The sequence below is a fragment of the Amyelois transitella genome, chromosome 17, assembly GCF_032362555.1.
Source record: "Amyelois transitella isolate CPQ chromosome 17, ilAmyTran1.1, whole genome shotgun sequence".
Taxonomy (NCBI): Eukaryota; Metazoa; Arthropoda; class Insecta; order Lepidoptera; family Pyralidae; genus Amyelois; species Amyelois transitella.
The window spans coordinates 3,459,490-3,484,323 of NC_083520.1; the positions used below are offsets into that span (position 1 = coordinate 3,459,490).

Below are 24,834 nucleotides of genomic sequence, written 5' to 3' on the forward strand. Positions count from 1 at the left end.
TGTGCATGACGTCAGGGACCTATTTACTTAGGATCGCTTCATCGTCGGGAGACAACAGTCGATGTCCCTAGGGATATTGGATTCTGTACCTCAATACAACTTAAAACTTATACAATAAAGCAAGATCTATTGATTTGACGTGATATTAATATGCATATTAGTCACTTTAGTTACATACAAAAGTTTTCCTCGTCATTTTACATATCTAGTCAACAAAGAATTACATAAGGTTTTCTTATCGAATAGCCAGTTATGGTGAAAGGTAAAAAAAAGAACTACATATTTGAATTTAAATCTATAAGAACATTTTTTTTGCGAAGGTTAATTACTTGTAATGGCCATGTTATTTCGGGAAAATAAAACAGCAAAAACAAATCTACCCCCGTATACAAAATAGGGTTTTTCAAAGTACGTATCAGAAATAGTGGGATTTATCGTCGGGGCTTCTTATCTTCATTATCTATGCCGAAGTCATGATAAGACACGCCTTCAAACGTCACTCACAAACTTTGAGTCCTAACTTACCCACTTGACGTCACATACTATGATGACGCATAGGTCATTGCAAGCAAATATACAAACAACCGCCATTAGAAAACCTGTTTCATTATGATATTATCATATTGAGTAAGGTCTTGTATGACTGGTCGGTTTTATCAGTTGCGAGTCGAGAAGAGTTGCGAGTAATCCCTTGTAACGAATCAATGGGTTTTTACGCAGACTTGATTATAATTAGAGGTAACTGATCAATTATTATTGAGTAAACTTTGACTTTTGGACTTCAGATTGTGTTTTGCTTTTATAGGGTTTAAGAGTAGTAAGAAAGGTTGGTTTTTATCTGAAGTTTCTTGTATTTTACACTATTTAGAGAGCTTTACAATGGAATACTTATGCGTTAGTTAAACAATACAGTAGGCCGTCGCCTATTTCATTACTAAGTATTATTATTTGCTCATTCAGCTTTCTAATGATGTTTAAGAGTTACAACAGCCTTCTGGGCACGTAATAAACTATTTAAATGGACTACACAATTTTTAAATTACAAAGATTTCGTTTTTCTCTTTCTTTTTCCTGATTAAATTTTCAACTATATTTACTATAATTACATTTCAAGAAAAATCCAAATTTAAGATTAGTGAAATAATTTACCCTATTATTTCAATTTTTTTATAAAGTAAGAAATAACGGAGACAATAATACATTAAAAAAAATACAAACAGACAAAGCAGTCCCGTAGACACTTATAGTTAAATGTCCCGTTCTACGTACTGTTAGCTCTACGTACGCCGTACCATCGAGCGGTTATTATTTATAGATGAGCCGTCTCGAACGAACCGCAGTCAAAGAATGTCCGCAGTCGAGAAGTGCAGTCTACAGAACAAACATAGGAGCCTTATCAACTGACTAACTAAAGGTATTTATTATTATTTGTACCTATTTAAAATTAGTTGGCGATTGGCTTCAATTGCATTGTTAATAATAATATTTTAACAATTGAATTATAAAATCTTACTTATCATTTGAGCGTACATTGAACAAATAAACAATGAATTGATGACAATGAAAAATTAAAATAGAATGGAAATAAATAATGTAAATACTAATATAAATAATTTTACATTTCCTTACATTTACTTGATATTTATGAAACTAAAATAAAAAACAACAAACAATGCAACATGCAGCCTTCTGGGCACGTTGCACGTTACAAACTATTTAAATGGACTACACAATTTATAAATTATAAAGTTTTCTTTTTTCCTTTTTTATTAAACCTAATTAATAATTTTTAACTGTATTTATACATATATATGTATATATATACTCGTCGTATTTACAGAGCATATAAAATAATAGTTAAACACTTTCCACTTTTACTGCGGTTTTAGAAGTTCTTAATATTTTTATTAACTTTTTGTCCAATTCTTTAATTTAAAAGTTTTTAATAACATGGCATGACCGATGAAGTTGCTTCAACCAAAACTAATTTCGTTGCCACACAGAGGAAAACATGAAACTTCTACTCCAACACGAAAGTGTGTTTTTTATTATCTCAGATTTTCTTAGAAATTTACTTAACAGAAACAGTTTTGTCATTCAAACAATACGTAATTTGAGTAATTATAGCGTTTAAACTTCACTTTGTATTGTTTCAGTTACAATGGCCGTGTACAAAATCGTCGTGGTCGTCTTAGTAATAGCCACTTTAGCCATAGCTCAGAGGCCTTTCTACGCTGGAACCGGCGCCATCGGATATCCACAACTTGATAATGATGCATTCCAAATATCAAACCGTTTCGGCGAGGACGAGCCCGTCCCTATTCAAGTCAAAAACGACAAGAAGTTTGTAAGCAACGTGGAGAAACTTCCTATTGACAACAGACCTTTTTGGTACATTAACTGGCAGCAGTATGACGCCTTCAGGAAACAGCCCCAAACGTGGCCGCAAAGACCAAATAATTTTATCGATAAATAAAAAATAAATATCACGGCTACAGCATGAAGCGTTCGAAATTTAAAATTTATGTTTTGCCGCGTCAAAGCAAGGAAATGTTTACATACGTTGTGTGATTTTAAATTAAACGCAATGTTTTGATCCGAATTAAGAACCAAGACTGGTTTTAAAAACAAAACATCAAATTTAAAAAGCAAAAAATAGCATAGGAAGCAGAGAAACGAGAAACAGTTTAAAAATGATGCAATATTAAAGCCTGTTCTGCGTACATTTACCTTAAGTGACAACTAGATATTTTTTCTTTTATTTGAAACCAGTTTGCAAATATAAAATAATCCAGTTCCTTTTATCAGTGTGCCATTAAAAAGTGTAGGTGTTTATTTTACGTACTTATTTGTTTCATTATAAAGGTTAAGTTGTATAATATATAATAAAGTTAATGATCTTTAATATGTTTATCATTTTGGGTCACTTACTTGAACTTTCTCGAGATACTGAATAATTTTACAAAGCTATGCATAATTGAATGTATATTCACAATAATTATAAAGTAAGAAGATTTGTTTTTTTGTAACGAATAAACCAAAAGCTACTGAACCAATTTTGATGAAGTTTGGTAGAAAGAAGAATAAACCTAAGTAGGCATACTGAAGCACGGAAAATGTGGACAGAGAAATTTGAGAAAGCGGGCCCCGGGTCCATATCCCCACGTAAGTATGGTTTTATGGTAGCTGATTTGAAAAACTTTAACTAATCATAAACAGATTAACAGATTTTTTTCTATATAAAAGGAGTTTCGCCTAGAGATGGTAAAGTCCCACAGACGTAACGTTAACCTACGTTACCTTAATGATAATGTTAAGTAATTGTTTAGTAACCAGCCGTTTAAAGACTGTTGGCTCTGTCTAACCCGCAAAGGATATAGACGTGATAAAATGTATGTATGTAAAGTTATAAAAGAACATAAAGCCAGAAGGCTTTACCATGACTACTCAGAAAGTAGTTTAATGTATTCAGGGTGTCAAGAATATATGGTAATTTCACCTTAACACCTGAAGTGAGGATATTCTTAGCATAATTTTACTGAACTAGCCTTCGTCCCGGGATTTACCTCTCGTGAGAATTTGCCACTACCGTAACTCAACATGCGTAGATAAACATTTCATTGGTGTTTCAAGATGAAAGCGACCTTTTTTGATCATACTAGATGTTGCAGGTATATTTTATTTAGATGTATTTATTATTTTGTGTGGTTCCCGTTACCAATAGAAAAAATTATAGGAACACTCTGGCTCTAAAAAGCAACTAAGGGATAAACTCTTAATTTGCGACTCTTTTTTTTATGCGATGGGCTAGCAACCTGTTACTATTTTGAATCGCAATTCTATTATGTATCCAAACAAACAGCTAAACGATGAACGATCTATCAGCCTTTTCAAGACAGACCCTGCAAGGGATATACACGTGATTATATGTATGTATTTATTTAAACATACAGATAGTTGACTTTGTAACCCGTTACATAAATCTTGAGCTTACTTTGAGGCTAGATCAATTCATAATCACTTCCCGTATAAATTTATTTTTTATTGCAGGTTGATTCTAATACTCGTACAATGCAGTCGATATGGTTTGAATTATATGATGTCTGTATCCAAATATACAATGATCTTTTCTTCTCTCTTTATACATGATCATCAATTAAAATTTACCTACCAATTTAAAGATAAAAAAATAAAACATGTGTCATCATAAAAATAATTTACTAATTAAGCAATATCAGCAAAACCTCTAGGTTTGAGCGGCCACGTTTGTTTCTTCATGTTCGCGTACCGAGACCAATTCACAAGCCATGCTGGTCCAGAATGTATTGGTACTTTGTTCAAATTCTCTATAAATTCCCTATCTTCATATTTAACAAGACGGACTATTGTTTTATTTACGTCATTGGTTGTTTCTGGTGCAGTAGCATTGTTTTCACCAAGCCTGTTGCTTATATCTTCTGTGGGTTCGTCTGGGTATCCTATTGAATGGGAACCAGCGTAAAATGATCTTTGAGCTTGTACAAGAGCAATAAAAAGCAGTGCTGTTGTGATTTGTAATGATGACATTGTATCTGGAACATATTGAATTTTTTTTATACACTTATGAAAGAATGAACATTTTGAAGGCAAGCAGATTGCTGTTTGTTTTCTTAGAATTTCACAATTATGATTTTTTCAGATTGAACTTTTTCCAATACGAAGACAAATAAAAAGTAGAAACATAATACTTTCTGTAGGATTAAAAGGATTCTAATAAAAGTAACATATATGTGGAGTTCACATACAAGTACCACAGAGATTACTACGCGTCGCGACGCCGCGCTCTGTGCTGCGTGCCCCCCACCACCGCGCGAGTTACACTGTGACGCGTATTAGGTGTGAAATTAATTAATATTGTATAAATTCATGTAAATTTTGTAAAATAAATCATTCTCATTACACATCTTTCTACTGGTATTTCATTTTGAGTAGTCCAAGCTCACAACAATTGGTGACCCCGATTCAAAAAAAAAGAAAAATATTCAAGAAAATGGAAAGAAAGGAAGAATATACTGACGCGTCCGCCTCTCCGGAAGCAGTTGCAAGGGAAGTCTCCACCATTTCTCTTCAGTCAAGAATACCATCATTTTGGCGAGCACAACCGAAACTGTGGTTTGCACAATTTGAGGCCGTGGTATCATCATACAAGACCAGTGAAGATCAGAAATATAATCTCGTTATCGCCGTATTAGAAAGAACAGACATCGAGCAAGTGAGCGATATCATCTGCAATCCCCCATCTGCTGGAAAATATCAGGCTCTGAAGAAGAGATTGTTGTCGGTGTACGAGGAATCAGAGTCCAAACAATTTCAAAAGCTGTTAGGAGGATTAGAACTGGGAGAACAGAAGCCTTCACAACTTCTTCGTGTTATGCGAGATTTATCCGGAACAAAAGTCGCTGATGATGCCCTGAAAGTTCTGTGGATGGGACATTTACCGTCACAAGTACGAGCCGTGCTGTCTGTCAGCACAGAATCCTCGCTCGACACCATGGCCACGATGGCAGACAAAATGATGGAGCACACAGAACAAACCGTAGCAGAAATTCGACAGGATGCAACCCCTGGAAGCAGCAGCGGAGCACAAAACAATTTGCAATTTCAAGTATTAAGCAAACAAATAGAAAAGCTTACACTCGAGATTGCCGCTCTCAAGGAAGATCGATCCAGATTTCGTGGTCGTCAGCCCTTTAGAAACCCCCGTCGAAACAAATCGTCAACAAGATCGAAGTCGAGAAATGGAAGAAAACCAGGTGACCCAGAATGGGAGTGCTCCTACCACTATCGTTTCGGTGATAGGGCCAGAAAATGCCAGTCACCCTGCGCTCGACGACGGTCGGAAAACTAGAAGCAACATCGACGGTGGCGGGCGTTGGTGTTATTAAAGGGAGTAACCGCCTCTGCATCAGGGAGCTGAACACAAAGGAGCGTTTTCTCGTTGACACCGGCGCAGACATATCTGTATTAGCAGCAAGAAACAGAAAACAAACTCCGAGCAACACCTACAAACTGTACGCAGCGAACAATACGCCGATACGAACCTACGGAGAGAAAACTATAGATCTCAACATAGGACTTCGTCGCACATACAGATGGACTTTCATCGTTGCCGACGTACAGACATCTATACTGGGGGCAGATTTTTTACGAAATCACAAGTTACTCGTCGATCTACATCAAAAGAAACTCATAGACAGCGTCACCGATTTGAAGATAGAAGTCATAGAAACAACAAGTGATCAGCCGTCAGTATACATCATAGACAAAAATCACATATATCAAGATATCTTAAAAAAATATCCCGATGTACTACGCCCGATGTCATTGAGAGAACCAACAAAACATAGCGTTACACATCACATCGAAACCACCGGCCCCCCACTCTTCGCCCGGCCTCGACCCCTACCACCCGACAAGTACAAAGCAGCCAAGATGGAGTTCGAGAAAATGATGGAGATGGGTATTTGCCAACCGTCCAAAAGTCCATGGGCAAGTCCATTGCACGTCGTCACTAAGAAAAATGGCTCACTTCGTGTTTGTGGAGACTACAGAAGACTTAACGCCGTGACTGTACCCGACCGTTATCCCATACCAAGAATTCAAGACTTCACATACAGATTGCACAATAAGAAAATATTTACGAAATTGGACTTGAAAATGGCATACTATTGGATCCCAATCAAAGATGAAGATAAAGCAAAGACAGCCATAATTACACCGTTTGGACTCTTCGAATTTAATTGCATGACGTTTGGTCTACGAAACTCAAGCCAAACATTCCAAAGATTCATGCACGAGGTACTGCGAGGCTTGGATGACATCGTATATTCATTCATCGACGATTTATTAATATTTTCAAATACTCCGGATGACCACAAAAAGCACATAGAACAAGTCCTGGAACGCCTAAGTAAATATGGAGTATCGTTAAATATCGAGAAATGTGAATTCGGAAGAAACAAAATTGAATTCCTCGGTTATCAAGTCTCAGTGGAGGGGATAACACCGACCGATGAACGCACGCGCGCCATCTCTAACTATCCGAAGCCAAACACTGTGCAAGATCTCAGAAGATTTCTCGGCATGGTCAACTTCTATCGTGACTGCCTACCTCATCAAGCTGAACATCAATATGAACTGAACAAGTACTTGCATAACGCCAAGAAAAACGATAAGACGCCGATAATATGGACAATTGAAGCAGAAACAGCTTTCGATACATGCCGACAAAGCATTCTCGAAGCCACCACATTATCGCATCCAATGCCCGCTGCACCGTTATCATTGATGACCGACGCATCTGACTGCAGTTTGGGCGCAGTGCTACAACAGAAAGAAAAAGATGCATGGAAACCACTCGCATTTTTCTCAAAGGCTATGAGCGAAACGCAACGGCGATACAGCGTGTACGATCGCGAATTACTAGCTATGTACACCGCTGTCAAACACCTACGTCGACTTATAGAGGGGAGTGAAATAACTATTTACACCGATCACAAGCCGCTAGTAAACGCCTTAACAAGACCGCCGAGCAGCAGTGACACACCGAGAAGAGAAAGACAACTCCATTATATTAGCCAGTTTTGTACAAAAATCAAATTCATACATGGAGAGAGAAACCAAGCTGCAGATGCCATGTCACGTATAGAAGAAATAGAATTGCTCACATGGATAGATTACGAAAAATTATCACAAGAACAGAGAAAAGATGTCACCCTGCAAGATTTGAGAAAACATCCAAAGTTAACCTTTGCCGACAAAATTTTTGCAGGCGTCACTCAACCTATCACATGCGAAACATCGACGGGAAAAAATCGACTTTATCTACCGAAAGCTTTTCGTTACGCTGCTTTCAAAGCGCAACACGAATTAAGCCATCCAGGAATACGCACATCGAGAAGAATAATGACTTCAAAATATTTTTGGCCGTCGATAAACAAGGACGTCGGAACATGGGCCAAATCCTGCATTGGGTGTCAGCGTGCGAAAATTCATAGACACGTAGTCAGTCCCTTGGGCGAGTTTTCACCGGCAAGAAGATTTGAACATATACATACAGACATCGTTGGACCTCTGCCGATCTCGCAAGGTTACCGCTATCTCGTGACGATAATCGATCGCAATACAAACTGGATGGAAGCTATACCGGTCAAAGAGATCACCGCCAATATTGTTGCTCAAGCTGTCTACGAAGGATGGATATCGAGATTTGGATGTCCCATAAGAATCACCACGGACCAAGGCCGACAGTTCGAGTCATCTTTATTCAATGCACTAATGAAGAAATGTGGTATAAGGCGCATAAGAACTACAGCTTATCATCCTCAAGCTAATGGAAAAGTGGAAAGATTCCATCGCACATTGAAGGCGGCATTGATGGCCAGAGACGCAATTTCAAAGTGGAAAGAAGATTTACCCACAGTTTTGCTTGGCTTACGCACTGCACTTCGTGATGACAACACTAGTCCTGCACTGATGACTTATGGTTCTACGCTACGAGTCCCGTTCGATTTCTTTGTACCTACGAAGTCAAAGAATGAAGACGCCGAATTCATCCGTCAGTTTACAGAGACAATGTCAACATTCACACCTGTACAGAGAAAAATCGCATCGAGCAAGAATCTCTTTGTATATAAGGAATTGTCAAATTGCAGTCATGTATTCGTTCGCAATGACACCGTAAGAAGCCCGTTAACAGCGCCATATGACGGCCCATACAAAGTGATTGAGCGACACAGCAAACATTTTAAGATTGAATTGCCTCTACGAGCATCCAACATATCCATAGATCGACTCAAACCGGCGCACATAATCAATCTAGACGACAACATAGCAGCGAACGCGCAACAGAGCCATCCCCACTCTTCGGAACCCGCACCCGCGGCAAACACAGGTCCGCGCGCGCCGTCGGTTCACACACCGAGTGCGCCAAAACCACGCATTGTCATGAACAAGCCAAGAACACAGGAGACATTAACTAATTCGAAGACATCAAGATATGGAAGAAAAATCAAACCTAGTGTACGCTTCGCTTGAAGGGGGATAATGTGGAGTTCACATACAAGTACCACAGAGATTACTACGCGTCGCGACGCCGCGCTCTGTGCTGCGTGCCCCCCACCACCGCGCGAGTTACACTGTGACGCGTATTAGGTGTGAAATTAATTAATATTGTATAAATTCATGTAAATTTTGTAAAATAAATCATTCTCATTACACATCTTTCTACTGGTATTTCATTTTGAGTAGTCCAAGACCACAACATATATTTTATCGTTGATAAAAAGATAAGAGAGAGAGTTTTGATAAGTTTTTAGAAAATAAACTTACCTAATTTTTAGAAAAGCCTTGATGTCAGAATTATGCACTCTCACTTAATCCAAGTATGATAAAATTAACTCACTAGATACACAATATTAAATTTTACGTGCAGGTTTAAAAAAATATAAATTGTGATTGATGAGCTACAATCTATCAGAACAACACTCTTAAGACTTTTATAAAGTCTATAAAATTCGTTCGACTCTACTGTATCTACTTCAATTTCAAACTAAATTGTATTAATGGTCAATTAAAACTGAATGATAACTTTGAAAACTTCATCTTTAAATATAACCTAATGTCGTATTTTTAAAGTCATAACAATTATGTGTTTTCCAATTTTATTATGACCAATTACAATTAATTTAAATGGTTTTACCTTTTCTTTTTTAATCATTAGTTAATTGCTTTTTACATTATAGTTACTTTCGACCAAGTTTAAGTGTTTTAATTTATACAAAAACGAAATTAGATTCAACGTTATTGTGCTTAGAAAGACTTGCGTCTCAGCATCGCTCGCGTAAACAAAAAGTGCGTGTTAAACGAAAATTCCACCATTTTTCCTGTTTTCGCGCGAATTTAAAAATAAATAGCCTATATTTATACTCGGTTAAAATTGTATTTATACAAAATTCATCTAAATTAGTACACCGGTTAGCCTTAAAAGCGTAACAGACAGACAGACACAAACAAGAACATTTTTTCCTTATAGTGATGCAATTTGGAGTCATAAAAATGTATCACTTCGCTTACCGTAAAATAATTAGCAAATGGTGTCACTCGACAATAAATCTACGGCACGTCTCAACTTTCCTCTCTAGATGGTAAGTACGTAAAAACGTAAAATCCATTAAGATCTCCCGGTTTCAAATCAGGTTAAGAGCATATCTTTAGGTGCTCATTTGCATGACACCTGCATCAGGGGAGTGAGCTAGGGTATTAAAATGATGACTTTTTAGGCGATTTGCTAAGCACATTGGATTTTTACTCTATTGTCAGTTGTATACTGGGAGCAGTTAATTTTTTAATTTTGAATTTTTGGTTTTACGTGTGGGGCAGTACATCCAGAAGAACCAGTACATTCAGGGTACCTGGATGAGTAACCATAATCCAATATGAATTAGGCACATCCCGTGCTCCTCTCTTGTTAGCTGAGGATGCAACCAGGACTACCACGGTCCACAGTCTCCACAGATAGTCTATACGACTATCGACAGGGGGATGATAATAGTTATAGGTCATACATACATACATACATATAATCACGTCTATATCCCTTGCGGGGTAGACAGAGCCAACAGTCCTGAGCGGACTGATAGGCCACGTTCAGCTATTTGGCTTTAAGATAGAATTGAGATTCGAATAGTGACAAGTTGCTAGCCTATCGCCTAAAAAAAGAATCTCAAGTTTGTAAGCCTATCCCTTAGTCGCCTTTTACGACATCCATGGGAAAGAGATGGAGTGGTCCTATTCTTTTTTGTATTGGTGCCGGGAACCACACGGCACGTTATAGGTCATAGTATGGTTTTTATAAAAACATCCAGTTATCATAATATTTTCGAAGGTAAATTTTGGTAAAACAAAAGAAAGCGCAAAAAAAGGAAAAAAAAAAAAACTACACTCTAATGCTTTCACAAGGAGGCGAAGTTTTTATTAATAGAAACTTTGTAATATGTAGTGAGAACTCTCCATATTTAATTCAATCTAGTCTTGTAGCTTTTTAGTGTTTCAAGTTTTTTAAAGTAAATCAACACAAGAGGCTTTTAGAAGTAATTAAATAATCTCAGTGTAAGTTGATTTTATTATATCCTTGTTAATAAAATATTTACCATTCATACATACCTAGTCTACGTCTTCATCACTTGCGGAGTAGACAGAGCCAACAGTCTTGATAAGACTGAAACACTGTATGGCTTAATGGAACTTAGATTCAAATAATGACGGAGATTTTCCTTTGTCACTTATAACTAGTTTCTTTTTTTGTAGGTATTCTTTTCTATCTTAAAAAATAAACACTGAATTATCCTCGCATTATTATATTAGTATTCATAGAACGTTTTTGATTTACCTGTCAGGGTTTATCACATTTTGTTATTGTCCTTAATATATTGAAATGTTGGGATTCCCGCTCACTGCTCCGATGAGTCACAGAATAAGTATTTTATGAGGTTAGCTTTAAACTCATGTAACAGATTTCTAGTTGATTATACGGGTAATTAGCGTCCATTATCTCATCTGTGACATTTCTTCACAGAGCAATGAGATATCACCGGGTCAGTCTTATTTTAAGTTAAAAGCTTGTAATAACCTTGCGATGGTATTTTTTTATTAGAGATCTCTTAAGGTGAGGGAAAATACAGTGATCAACCTGCACATTCATACAACTGAATGTGTAACCATGATCGATCCAATACTGGTTAGGTTCCCCTGCAAAGTTCGTGGAGGGCAGGCGGAAGTCGCTTCGTGTTAAAACCTGACTCACCTAATCCAGGATCATGACTGATAAGGCGCACCCTGGGCTCCTCTCCAAAAATACAATGGAGGATGTAACCGGGTCCAAAGCCAGGAGGAAGGAATAATTTATTTGACGTCAACCAATGTTGTGAAACCAAAAGATATGACAATTGTTAAGTGATATGAAGTGTCCCATAGTAATGAATAAAAATTTTCGAATTTTGTTGGATCTAGTAACCTGTCATAAACTCAAACAAATTTGTAGATGACGCTAAATTTGCGCGGGGAAGCTGCGGGCAAAATCTAGTTTTTTTTCTAAAGTGTCAATTATGTGTAACTATGCATAAAGTAATCACTTTTTTCTAAGAACGAAATGTATGTTAATCCATTCCATAAAAGCAATATTTAATTTATTCATTATGTAAACCAGATTAATTAAATCGGTTCAATAAAGTCTCAGTAATGGGTACAGCAATCAATTACGGTTTATTTTTAGAGTTGGGAAAACCCAGGACTGTCATTGGACGTCGATAAATAAAAGTAATTAATGTTATCAAGAAAAAAAAAAACTGATTTAGAAAATGCTGCAGTGAGAATTGTTGTACAAAGCGGACGATTTCAGAAATTATTCGCTTTAACCATTTAAAAAAGTCATAAAAAGCGTTTAAGGGAAAGGGTAATAAACTTAGGACTCTTCTTGAAGGCGATAGCCCCGTCTAGCCCTGTCACTATTTGAATCACAATTCCGTCGGTCTTTTAAAGACTGTAGGCTCTGTCTACTCCGCAATGGATACAGACGTCCGCAAGGGTGATTATATGTAACTACTTATATAAGTAGATAATGAAGTGTTAATTCTCCTAGTTACCTTTTGCGACATCAATATGGTAAAAATATGACCTGGCCTTTTTTAAAGTGCTGGAAACTGTTCTATTTAATTTTATTATTATAATACTTGAAAGTGAACTTATTTTGTCATCAGTCTATCAATATTGGAGTGACTGACTGACAGACAACATACATCCCAATAGTTTCGGGTGTCATGTCTGGATAGTGTAGGTGAGCACAAAGATAGGATTTCCCAAAATTCCCGCGGGAAAGGATGATTACGATTTACGCAGGCGGAGCCGCGGGCGCTCTCTAATTAATAATAAAATCCCTACTGCATTAAAGAACTCCTCCTTTACATAGTCGGTTACGAAAACAGTAAAAGCGGACACAGATAACACTAGCAAATAACAATTAGAAACTTTCTAAAACCCCAGATATCGAAGGATATTCCGAACAACTAGTTTGGAGCAGTTCTCTGGACCCCACCTCAAAAATTCATGTCATTTGTCCCCAAGGGTACCTACCCGCTGGCCATAGTAACAAGTTGACTGCCGACCTTGGTAACCTAACTTGAATTAATATAGACAGACTGAACTATATGGTACTTACATTTCTGTGTCCCCAACAGGAATTTAATATAACTAAACCAGCTAAAAACTTTGATTTCTTCTTTTAGGCTATAAGCTAGCAACGTGTTTATTTTAATCTCAATTCCATCATTAAGTCGTACTGTGAACGTGGCTTTTCAGTCTTTTGGGCTGTTGGCTGTCTACCCCGTAAGATATAAAGTCGTGATATACATATAGTATGTATGTAAACTGGTTTTTGGCCGAAGAACTTACTCGGGTATAAAGTATATTAGCACAAGTCTAACTTTAAGCCGTATGAGCATAAATTATAGATACCTAGTTTGGTATGCAAGAACAATAAATTTGAACGTATGTTTTGTTAGATATTGAAAAGAACATTACAGTATATTACAATCTTACCAGATTTTTAAGCTACAGGTGTAATAGATTACGTTTTCCAAATTAATGAATTAATAACACGCTTTTATATACTTTACTTTTATATAAGTTCTTAATTCTTTCCAAGCCGTGGTGAAGAACCCGTCCAAAGAACAACGAACGATTATCCAAAATGACATTACAAGCCCGATAAGTAAATGAAATTACGCTTCTTCAGCGAGATGTTTTAAGAAATAAAAAAGTTTCCAAGTGTTAACCCGCGTAATTGAGGTTGTTTCATCCGAGTTGGAGACATAAAAGGAATACTAATAATCCTCTTTTGCTGTTGCAAGTCGTAAAAGAAGGCGTTGCAAGAGACAGATAACGACCTAAGTTGGGAAAGTGAATTACACAAAAAAGTTGTTTCGGAGTCATTACTTAGATACAATAATAAGATTATTATACTACAACTAAATGTACTCACTCGTATATAACACACTGAGTGAATGACATATCAACGCATAGCCTTAACCGTTTGGTTCCAGAAATTTAAAATTTGGTATGTTGGTTCGTTTAATGGTCTAACCTAGGGTGAGGGAGAAGATTTTTCAAAATGCCCGCGGGAAGGAAAAATAACGAGATTCACACATAGGGTGGGCGTACATTAGTAGTCAACTTTCTCCTTCTTAAATTTAAGAGCAAACGTCCTCCAAAAATAGAAGAATGAAAAATTAATGAAAAGAGAGGAAGAAGATCAAGATTAAAATATTTTAATCAAATAACGGAAAAAGTAAACGCATAACATACCAATAAATAACAAAATTAAAATAGAAAAGAATATAAACCTTAGCTAACCTAAATAATGGATAGAATTGATATTCAGACGTAGTGACAAGTGACTGCTATCGCAATAACCTAATTGACCATAACAATCTGGAAATGCTGGAGAGGAAGGGTAGCCGACACATCAAATTTTTGCTCAATATATTTGGTTCAATATTAAAAGATATACATAAAATAAGGCAATAATTGCAACATTGTCGATATAACTCGATGTAGCTTGTCGAGTGAATTCACTAATGTACGTGCTTCAAAGTTACTAAGTCATTGTTATTGCTCGTGCCCTGAATTTATTGTCAGGCGCTGAAATAAAAGTGCAATAAGCTGAAGCTTTGCGTCTTGAATTTCTCTCGCGTATAGCTTTTTCCCGCAGCCTCCCCCCAGCCGACGCGAATTTAGCGCCACCTACAAAAAAATTACAGGTTTTTTGCAAACTCCAAGAGAACTATAGTTTTTTCCCTGCGAAGCTTACGGAGATCATACGTAGAAGTAGAAGGGACACACAAACTGACGAGATAAGTATGATAGATCTTACAAGATTGAACCATCCAATTTAGAAGCCCATGACTGAGTATGTAATCAGGAATGCTCTGTCAATAGGGTTCCAACTGGGTAGATGAGAAATCCGGAAGTGCCAATCCTATTCTTTTTTTCTAGGGATTCTTTGACGAATGACCCTTTTTGTTACGACGCCTTTGTCCCGCCTGTTTCGGCAGTAATTACTTTGATACACTGAAAACAAGTTGTATTATCGGATGGCAAGAGCCAATGAAGGAGTCCAGTAAATTTTACCCCCTTTCGGGAGCCGGAAGATTTGAATCTTGTCCGCTGTTCCGGGTGAAACCCTATCTCTGAAAATTACAATGAAAATCACTATAATAATTGCATTGTTATTTCATATACACATAATATAACCAACATTTTATTCATGTGGAGAGGATGAATGAAAACAACTACTAAGCAGATATACAAGGAGAGTGTGCAGGGAAAGGTCGGAGTGGGAAGAGCTAGACGAACGTATCTTGATCAAATTAAGGACGTCCTGGTAAAGGGTCAGGTCAAAAGTACCCGAAACTGCCGAGCTTGCATGAAGAGAGTTATGAATGTGGATGAAGCAAAGGAAGTATGCAGAGATCGTGGCAAGTGGAAAGAGGTAGTCTCTGCCTACTCCTCCGGGAAAGAGGCGTGATTTTATGTATGTATGTATAATAACACCTATATCCCTCGCAGGATGGGCAGAGCCAACCTTGTTAAGACTGAAAGGCCACGTTCAGCTTAATGATGTAGGTAATTGAGATTCAAATAGTGACAGGTTGATAGCCCATCGCCTAAAAGAAGAATCTCAAAATTTATGAGCCTTTCTTTCAGTAGCCTTTAACGACACCCGAATTTTTATTTAGAACACGAATTCGACCAGGAAAGATATGGAGTGGTCCTATTCTGAGGTGCCCGGAACATGAGGTGCCCGCCATCTTGGAATAGGATCACATTGTGTTTTTTGTTATCATAATTGTATTGAAATTCCTTATATTTTACGAACGAAATGCAAAGCGTTCTATATCAAATTAACCAAGCCCTTACTACTACAGTTCCTACAAGCAGGGTAATCAAACTTTGACGTCGAGACAAGACATGCATGCTAAGCGAATGAGAGGTTGTGATAAATTAGTTACAGATATTGACCGATTTCTGGTCCATTCAACATTTTCTCGATTTATTATAAAACAAAGTCGATATCTACTTTGAGTTGAAGATGTGTAAGTGGTGATTAAAAAAATTATAAATAATATTTTTATAACAATAAACATTTTTTCATTAATTAACTTAAATCTAAAACGAATGCTCCTCCATGTTTTCATGAATAAGTACCTTGAAAAAAAAACTAAAAGTAAAAAATTTGTTACTCGTTGTAAGTAAAAGCATTTTGGCAGAAAATGAGTAAATAAAATTAGAAGAATCTTAAATATTTCAATACAGCACTGATTACTAAGGTTGCTTGATCTAACTAAATGCAGTTGCCAACATAATATTTGCTATCAAGAAAAAATAAGAGAGAAATTTAAATTGAGTTCTGTCAAAAATTTTACCAAGTTAAAAAAATATGTATAAAAATTTCCCTTACCTTGTAAGCTTGAATAGACAAAATCACAAAACATTTGCATTTTCATTATAACCACATCTGTAAATAGAGAATTTCATGCAAACACCTGTTATCTTATTTCACTGAAAGGAAAAATAAATACAATCTATAGAAATATAGGGAAAGATACTGACAATTGTATGAATATTGTATGAGATTAGCTCCAGGTGACAACGTACTCTTATTTGTATTCTCTTTGGTGAACGGATCCATAAGTCAATGTGAAATTCTGACTTCGAAATATCGATACGATAGTCACGATCCGAGTATCGATAAATAATCTGAGAATTAACGGTATTCAAAATTCGTAAATGAAAAAATCATGAAAATTGGTTTAGTATTACTTTAACCTTAATCCAAAATTGTGGTTTTCAGTTAAGTAGAATAGAACCGCTTTATTTCTTTCTGTAGTAAAAATAGAAGGGTACTAAAAAAACGCAATTATTTCTAGTGAATTTTAAATAAGGCAGGTTAGGTGGCAACGCAGTCAGCTAGCTGTAATAGTTGCTCGAAACTACGAATACGAAGTTTGTACATATTTACATACCTATAGTCACGCTTACTACCTTGCGGGGTAGACAGGGCCAACAGTCTTGAAAAGACTGAAGGGGCACCTAAAAAAGAACAACGAAAAAAATGTAAAATAAGTATGTCGACGTACAACATCGATGTATTCAAACCGAATCAAGACATCACTATTTGGATATTTGCAAAGTTCCGAAATAGGCAAAGGTCGTGTGTATTGTTTGTTGAATAGCTTCCATAAAGGAGCCTTTACAGTGCAGAAGTATTAACTTTAACATCCCTTTCAGATCATCCCGCAAGTATATAATAAGAAAGTTTTTAATTACCCAGTTAGACTATATTATATAGTGTCAGCTTGTTTTGTCTACGTTTATTGTTTGTTTTTTTTGTTTGTAAATACTTTATTGTGCATAACAAATTTTTTGAAGTACAAAGAAAATAATGCACAACAGCGACTCCATGTTTATTTTTATTAACCTTACACATAAAAAAAATAACAGTAAAACATGTAGTAATTGAAATATATGCATGATTTTTCAAGAGAAATCCTTGTGACAGCTATTTTTTTTTGTGAAAAGTACTTAATGTATTGTTTTCGTTGGTTTACATCAACTCTCTTTCATTCTTCATTCTTTCTCATCAACTCAAAAACATTTCCTCATACTTAATGAGGGATACATAAGAATTCCTGGACTTCAGGAAACATCCACTTTGGAGTACCATCCTAATTGATTTTAAATAACCCCCGTTAGATTCAGCCGGGGCAGAATTCCTTTCATCCCCTTCAAGAGGGTAAGCAATCAATGTCCATAAAATTTGTAATATTTCTGTATTCGCTAGGTTAGGATTTTTTCAATCGATACTTGTAGTATGATGGAATATTTACATAACATTTTGTTTAGTTATTGCTTTTTTATATATTAAATACATATAATCACGTTTATATCCCTTGCGAGGTAGACGGAGCCTTGTAATGACTGATAGGCCGCGTTCTGCTGTTATTACAATTATTTTTTTTAATTGGTTTTCAATTTTTCTCTTTCCTCTTTCTCTCTCTTGTGTATATTATATTTTTTTATTGTTTTTTTTTTATTTTAACCGATTATACGTATCGTTGTCTAAAACTTTCCAGGTAGGAAAGGCACTTTCAAAAGAGCGATAAAATATATCCATTAAAGATATTTAAGTAAAACTATAAAGAAGGTATTAAAGATGAGTTCTAATGGATCTAAGAAATAGATTGTTATAACAATAACACGAAAAACTTTACCATCCATACTTAACATCGACATGCATAGATTTTATCAAATGTATTCAAAATTATGTATTTATTTCCAGAGTTTTTAAGATAAATATGATAACAGGCGGCTTGCCGCAGTGTATATATTTTTTGGGTACTATATTACTGTGATACCTTCTCGTGAAATGTCTTGAAAACCCCTATAATAAGTTGTACAAAGAGGTCAAATAAACTTTACCATGTAATTAAAAATTACCTTATTATACCTTATTATTACTTAGCATATCAGTGTTTACTATTAATCATATGGCTCTTTTATGCCTCTGCAATTACTTTCCACCTAGATTCTGCCTGTGGTTCTTTTAATAAGACAGTGTAAGCCCTAAAATATCGCCTCTGTGCTAGACTGACCAGTTAAAATGCCTGATTAATGCCCTAGTCTATGAAAATGTCCGCCAAGCATTACAAGCTGTACGAGATAAGTTATGAGAAATAGTGATGCGCGCCTCCAAACTGAGTGCCTAACTATGACTGCCCTGTGAATAGGTACAAAGAAAATGAAACCCTTTTATCAATCAGGCAACTAGAAATTTCCATTTTGCACTGTTACATATAAAAAATCTCTTATTTCATAAAATATTTAGAATGTGCACAGAATTTTATAAAATCGAGAATCTAAGCGCCTGGAAAAATCTAATGATGCCCGAATGTTGCGAAATAAACATTCTTCAGAGCTTGTATCGGTGTTAATAGCTTTTAAAATAGTCTATGATCTTTTAAAATTATCTGAATGAATTCCTAACATATTTTTCATACTTTTTACAAGACTTGTTAGAAAATTAAACAAGTGTTTAAAAACTCATTGGATTATTTTTAAAAGTTTGATTAATGGATTATTGTTAACAACAACTCAACAAAAAAAAACCTACTTATTAAGTATACAGTGTTCCCGAAATTGGAAAATTTTACTTCGAATTTGTGAAAGAGCAGCCGGTTTGAATGTCGGTTCTATACGACTACTATCATCAATTCTATGGTTTTCTGCCTGACGTAATATCTCAGTTAATTCTTCAATTTTTATCCTCGTTGCAAGATAACACAAACTCTGTAACACGGTCTTGTAAATTACTTTCTATGGTTAAATCCGTGTAGTATTGAAGTGAACATTTTGATTGGATTTGCACGTCAACCGTTTTATGAAGATGTATTTTTGTTTTACATTATTCACGGTATTATTTCATGGTAAGTTACGTATTGATTTAACACAAAACTTGCATGTTTCCATTTACACTCCTTCTATATGTAGAGTTAACCTTTAATAATCCTGTCTATATGACCGAACAATGTAAGCATTCTGGTGAAATGAAGTGTAGGTATATGACTGCTTTTAAATGATAGAAATTATTATCCATACAAATTGCATTGATAAGACTTAGATCATAATATACCTACGCGAAGGAAGTCTTTTGCTTGTTATGAAAGTGGTATCTAAACATTTACCGTAATTAGAAGGATACCTTAAAATGATAGGCCTGCATCAAAAGAGATACATATGAATGTGGATTAAGCGAAAGAAGTATGCAAAGATAGTGGCAAGTGGAAAGCTGTACCTATGTAGCCTTTGCCTGCCCGTTTGGGAAAGAGATGATATTTTATTTTATTTTATTTTATTTTATTTTATTTTATTTTATTTTATTTTATTTTATTTTATTTTATTTTATTTTATTTTATTTTATTTTATTTTATTTTATTTTATTTTATTTTATTTTATTTTATTTTATTTTATTTTATTTTATTTTATTTTATTTTATTTTATTTTATTTTATTTTATTTTATTTTATTTTATTTTATTTTATTTTATTTTATTTTATTTTATTTTATTTTATTTTATTTTATTTTATTTTATTTTATTTTATTTTATTTTATTTTATTTTATTTTATTTTATTTTATTTTATTTTATTTTATTTTATTTTATTTTATTTTATTTTATTTTATTTTATTTTATTTTATTTTATTTTATTTTATTTTATTTTATTTTATTTTATTTTATTTTATTTTATTTTATTTTATTTTATTTTATTTTATTTTATTTTATTTTATTTTATTTTATTTTATTTTATTTTATTTTATTTTATTTTATTTTATTTTATTTTATTTTATTTATATATTTTAAAACTTTTCCAGAGCTAATTATTACTCAAAGTAAACTAATCTGATCAAATTTAATTTGATAAGTACCACAAATTTTTGGATCAAATTAGTGATTTGATAATTTTGATTCTAAATTAGACTTTTTATTTTCAGTTGCACAATCATATAAAGAGAGTTGTAATGCAAAATGTGCAATAACAGCAAATGACGAGACGCGCTGCGGTTTCGAAGCGAAACTCAAAAAATACATAGTGTTCCCGAGCCAATGCGCACTTGTCGCTTACGCTGATTGTTATAACGCAGGTATGTTTTTATGACTAGACTTTATTCAAAATTCAAAAAATTAAAAATTTTTATTCATTATTATAGGATACTTCATATCGCTTAATAATTGTCAAAACGTATGGTTTAACAACATTGGTTTACGTCAAATAAATTACTTAAAACTAAGTTTGCTGCTGTTTCCAAGGCGCCAGTGCAGAAGAAGCGGTAACAAACTGCACTGCAGCATTTTCTTCATTTTATTCCTGTGTCTGCTATGTGTTATTATAGCCGTGTGGTTCCCGGCACCATAAAATAAAGAATAGGACCACTCCATTTCTTTCCCATGCATGTCGTAAAACGCGACTAAGAGATTGGTTTACAAACTTGGGATTCTTCTTTTAGGCGACGGGCTAGCAACCTGTCACTATCGAATCTCAATTCTATCTTAGAGCCAAATAGCTGAGCGTTGCCTGTCAGTCTTTTGAATACTGTTGGCTCTGTCTACCTCGCAAGGGATATAAATGTGATTAAATGTATGTATATGTACTTTATTCCTATTATCCTGCGTAGACAGAGCCTGAAGTGAAAAGATCGGGTATTGACAAGTTGCTAGCTCATTACTAACAAATTCATTCGTTCATTGTATCAAAGAGAGTCAGAGTTAATTATTTCCTGCTCCACATCTGCCGGCTTTCCAAAATGGAACAAAACCAATGTCAACTTTTACGGTATCGTAAAACAGAAATCAACGTTTCCAACGATACTCCTGATATCCCTGTAAAAGCCTTCTGATGTCCTCAGTGACTACATTATTCTGTTAGATCATACTCGCAAAAAGAAATATGACGTAGGTATAAAAATATTCTAATTCTAGTTTTTGCCCGCGGCTCCGCCCGCGTATATTTGTATTTTGCGTCGCATACTTTTCCTTAGCATACGTTCAATTCCAGCTTTTGGAGTTAATTGGTTATATAAAACCAATTTATTTGCCTATATCTGTTCTGTAACTCACACAGTTAGGTTTTTTTACTGCATTTAACAGTTGTTTAGTTCAGAAAAAGAATTCGCTCTTTTGTAGAAACTTATAGAGGTGCCAATAAGTACGGTGAGCTCGGAAGATAGCTATGCCACCTCACCTTAAGTGGTCTACGGCAGGTGGCCCAGGTATCTCCCGAGCCGCGTGTACCACTTGTACACAAAAATGTTATTACGGAATCTTTTTATCAAACCTTGAATCTAAATTTTTCATAGGCTTAGCAATGGTCTATTTTACTTGCATTAAAAAGTGATCCTAATTAACCTATGAAATCAGACAAATTTATTAAAACGTTGCGGCTTTCAAGTAAAATAACCCCTTTATCAAAAAATATGACATTTCAGAGCATGAAAGACCCCTCGAGACAGGTCTTCCATGCTCAGTGGTTGACATCATGAATAAATATGTGTCAAAATATGTAAGCCGTGTCTGAAATATGTAAAACAGGCTGCTATACGTCTGGTAAATAATCGCTGAAGCGTATTCTAAGGGTAAGGGCGACGATGCGAGTGACATGAGACGCTACATAGGGGAATTTTCTAAGAAACTGATCATACTTCTTACTAGATCACGTGAGAAGTGATATAGTTGAAACTAAACTATCCCATTTACCAACCATCTTATAAAGACAGTGAATGTGTACCTATATTTCTGTCCACTTTATGTATTTATTAATAACCAGTCTTCTGAAAATTTCGCACTCAAACTGTATTAATTAGAAGAACTATTAGCTTTTATATAGGGTTCCTTGAAAAAAGTTTAAATTCTTGAGTTGATTTACGCATGTATAACCGCGGCAAAGCGGATTATAATTACGTCTGTATCACTTGCGAGGTAGACAGAGCCAAGGCGCGAGACGGAAAGGCCACGTTTAGCTGTATGGTATTTAAGTACACAGATGACATAGAACTACGCCTCTTACCAGGAGGTGTAGTCAGACACTAGATCTTTCATCATTCTTTCATGCAAGCAAGCTCGCTGCATATAAAAGGCATTTAGACATTACATTGCACATATTATACATAACAATAATACATTTCCTTGACATTACTTTATTTCTTGTTAGATAATGCAATTAGCATTAAGTCCGCCTGTTGTATCAACATTGTTCGTACAATAAAGTTTTAAGTTTTAATTTAGTGTACCGTGTGGTTCCCGGCATCAATTTGAAAAAAGAATAGGATCACCCCATCTCTTTCCCATAGGTGTCGTAAAAGGCGACTAAGGGATAGGGATTAAAAGCTTGGGATTCTTCTTTTAGGCGATGGGCCGGTAACCTGTCACTATTTAAATCTCATTCTACCAATGAGCCAAACTGCTGAATGTGGCCTATCAGTCTTTTCAAGACTGTTGGTTCTGTCTACCACACAAGGGATTCAGACGTGATTATATGTATGTATGTACAAAGTTTTAAAATAAATAAATATAATTCTTAGTAAGTTATTTTTTCCAGAACTGATCGAAACTGATCTCGAATTCTGCCTGAAGGATACTATAAAGGCCAGTCGGCGGATGTACGGCGAATCCTGTCCAATGTTCTGCCCTAACCACTGGCGTCCCGTATGCGGTGCTTCTAAAATAAGGGACTATAAATACAGGACCTTTAACAATGCCTGTTATCTTGACATGCTTAATTGCAGGTCTGAGGAAGAATTGAACGGTGCGTAATACTCAAAGAGTTCGTCGAAGTCCTTGTATAAATTAGTAAGCAATAAGACAATATGGGGAAAAGTTAAGATAAAATGTCGTCATAGTACCTACATAACATAGCATATATACTTACCTTTTTAGGTGTAAGAGGTTTCATGATCGGTTTAGTCTTTCCGAACATGAGCCCTTATAAAGAAACAAACAAAGTTGCAAACTTAATTTCTTACAATATAATTAGTCATGACAAAATACGAGTATGTATGAGTAAAGTAATATGACATTTTGTGGCTGCAGCCATCTTGTATATATATATACCCATCAAAAATCGCTAAGATTACAGCCAGTTCCAGTTCCATTTGAGAGCTACAATGCCACAGACAGATACATCAAGCTTATAACACCGAAATCGTAACCCGACTGCTTTCTCGTCGGGGGTTAAACAATGACCTTGCAAATAATTATAATAAGTTGCCTTAAAATTTTACCTTTAAATTTAGACTTCTCCAACTCACACTCAACTTGTTTCAGGCTATGTGGAAGTCCCTCTAGAATTTTGTCCAAGGCATTCTATGAAGAATATGTTCAAAGAACAAATTGTTGTCACCAATCTACATGACTATCGCAATTATAATCTTAGAAAATAATTTAGAAAGTAACCAAAGATGTTGATTTTAGTACAAGATTAACAATTAAATTACCTACATATGTATGACAAAAAAATATATTAATGGTTTCATTGCAATTTATCTTTTCCCGAGTTCTGAGGTATGTTTAAATAATCTGATTTTCTAAAGCAGAGTGATAATTTTTTAAAAACATAATGCACGAATAGAGAATTAAAATAACCCACTTTGCTCCCCCATCGCATCGCCTATATTAAGAACCCCAAGTTAATAAATCTTTGCCTTGATGGACTTAGAAAATCTGTATGATTTTTTTTTCTTCGCCACCAGACCTCCATGGAAGCTATTCGAATTAATATATTTAAAACGTGTTAAAATGGCGCTTTTACATCACATTAGAAGGCTTCAAGATTAAAATAATTAATCAGCAATTCCCTTTGATAGAAGAAACATTGAAACAGAAAATCCTTTAGACACGTTGTAACTCTCATAAAACCAGTATAAAACAACCATTACTTTTCATTTATACTGAAAGCACGCAACAAACCTTTCCTAATGAAATTGTAAATCACTTTGTTGTAACTAATCCGTAGAAATGTATCCATACTTCGATATAAACGAATCATCATCTTCATTCGCCTGGCTATATTTAGTCCCAGTTCCATCCTCCAAACAAAAGAATGGGACCACTATATCTCTTTCCTATGGATGTCGTAAGAAGCGACAAAGGAAGTGACTAATAAACTTGGGTTTCTTCTTCATTTAGTGCCAGTA

At 35.1% G+C, this 24,834-nt stretch overlaps 2 protein-coding genes across 2 annotated transcripts; both read left to right on the top strand.

Moving 5' to 3' along the window:
• Window positions 1–1,298: 1,298 nt before the first annotated feature.
• Window positions 1,299–2,905, top strand: LOC132902717 (uncharacterized). The gene is made up of 2 exons (XM_060948870.1): window positions 1,299–1,414; window positions 2,157–2,905. Exon 2 carries the CDS (start codon window positions 2,162–2,164, stop codon window positions 2,474–2,476), a length of 315 nt encoding a protein of 104 aa, XP_060804853.1. The 5' UTR covers window positions 1,299–1,414; window positions 2,157–2,161; the 3' UTR covers window positions 2,477–2,905.
• A 9,371-nt stretch (window positions 2,906–12,276) lies between these two features.
• Window positions 12,277–24,081, top strand: LOC132902743 (U-Kazal-Dg21.2-like). The gene is made up of 5 exons (XM_060948971.1): window positions 12,277–12,280; window positions 13,078–13,203; window positions 20,641–20,790; window positions 23,241–23,447; window positions 23,966–24,081. Exons 1-5 carry the CDS (start codon window positions 12,277–12,279, stop codon window positions 24,079–24,081), a joined length of 603 nt encoding a protein of 200 aa, XP_060804954.1.
• The last annotated feature ends 753 nt before the right edge of the window (window positions 24,082–24,834 follow it).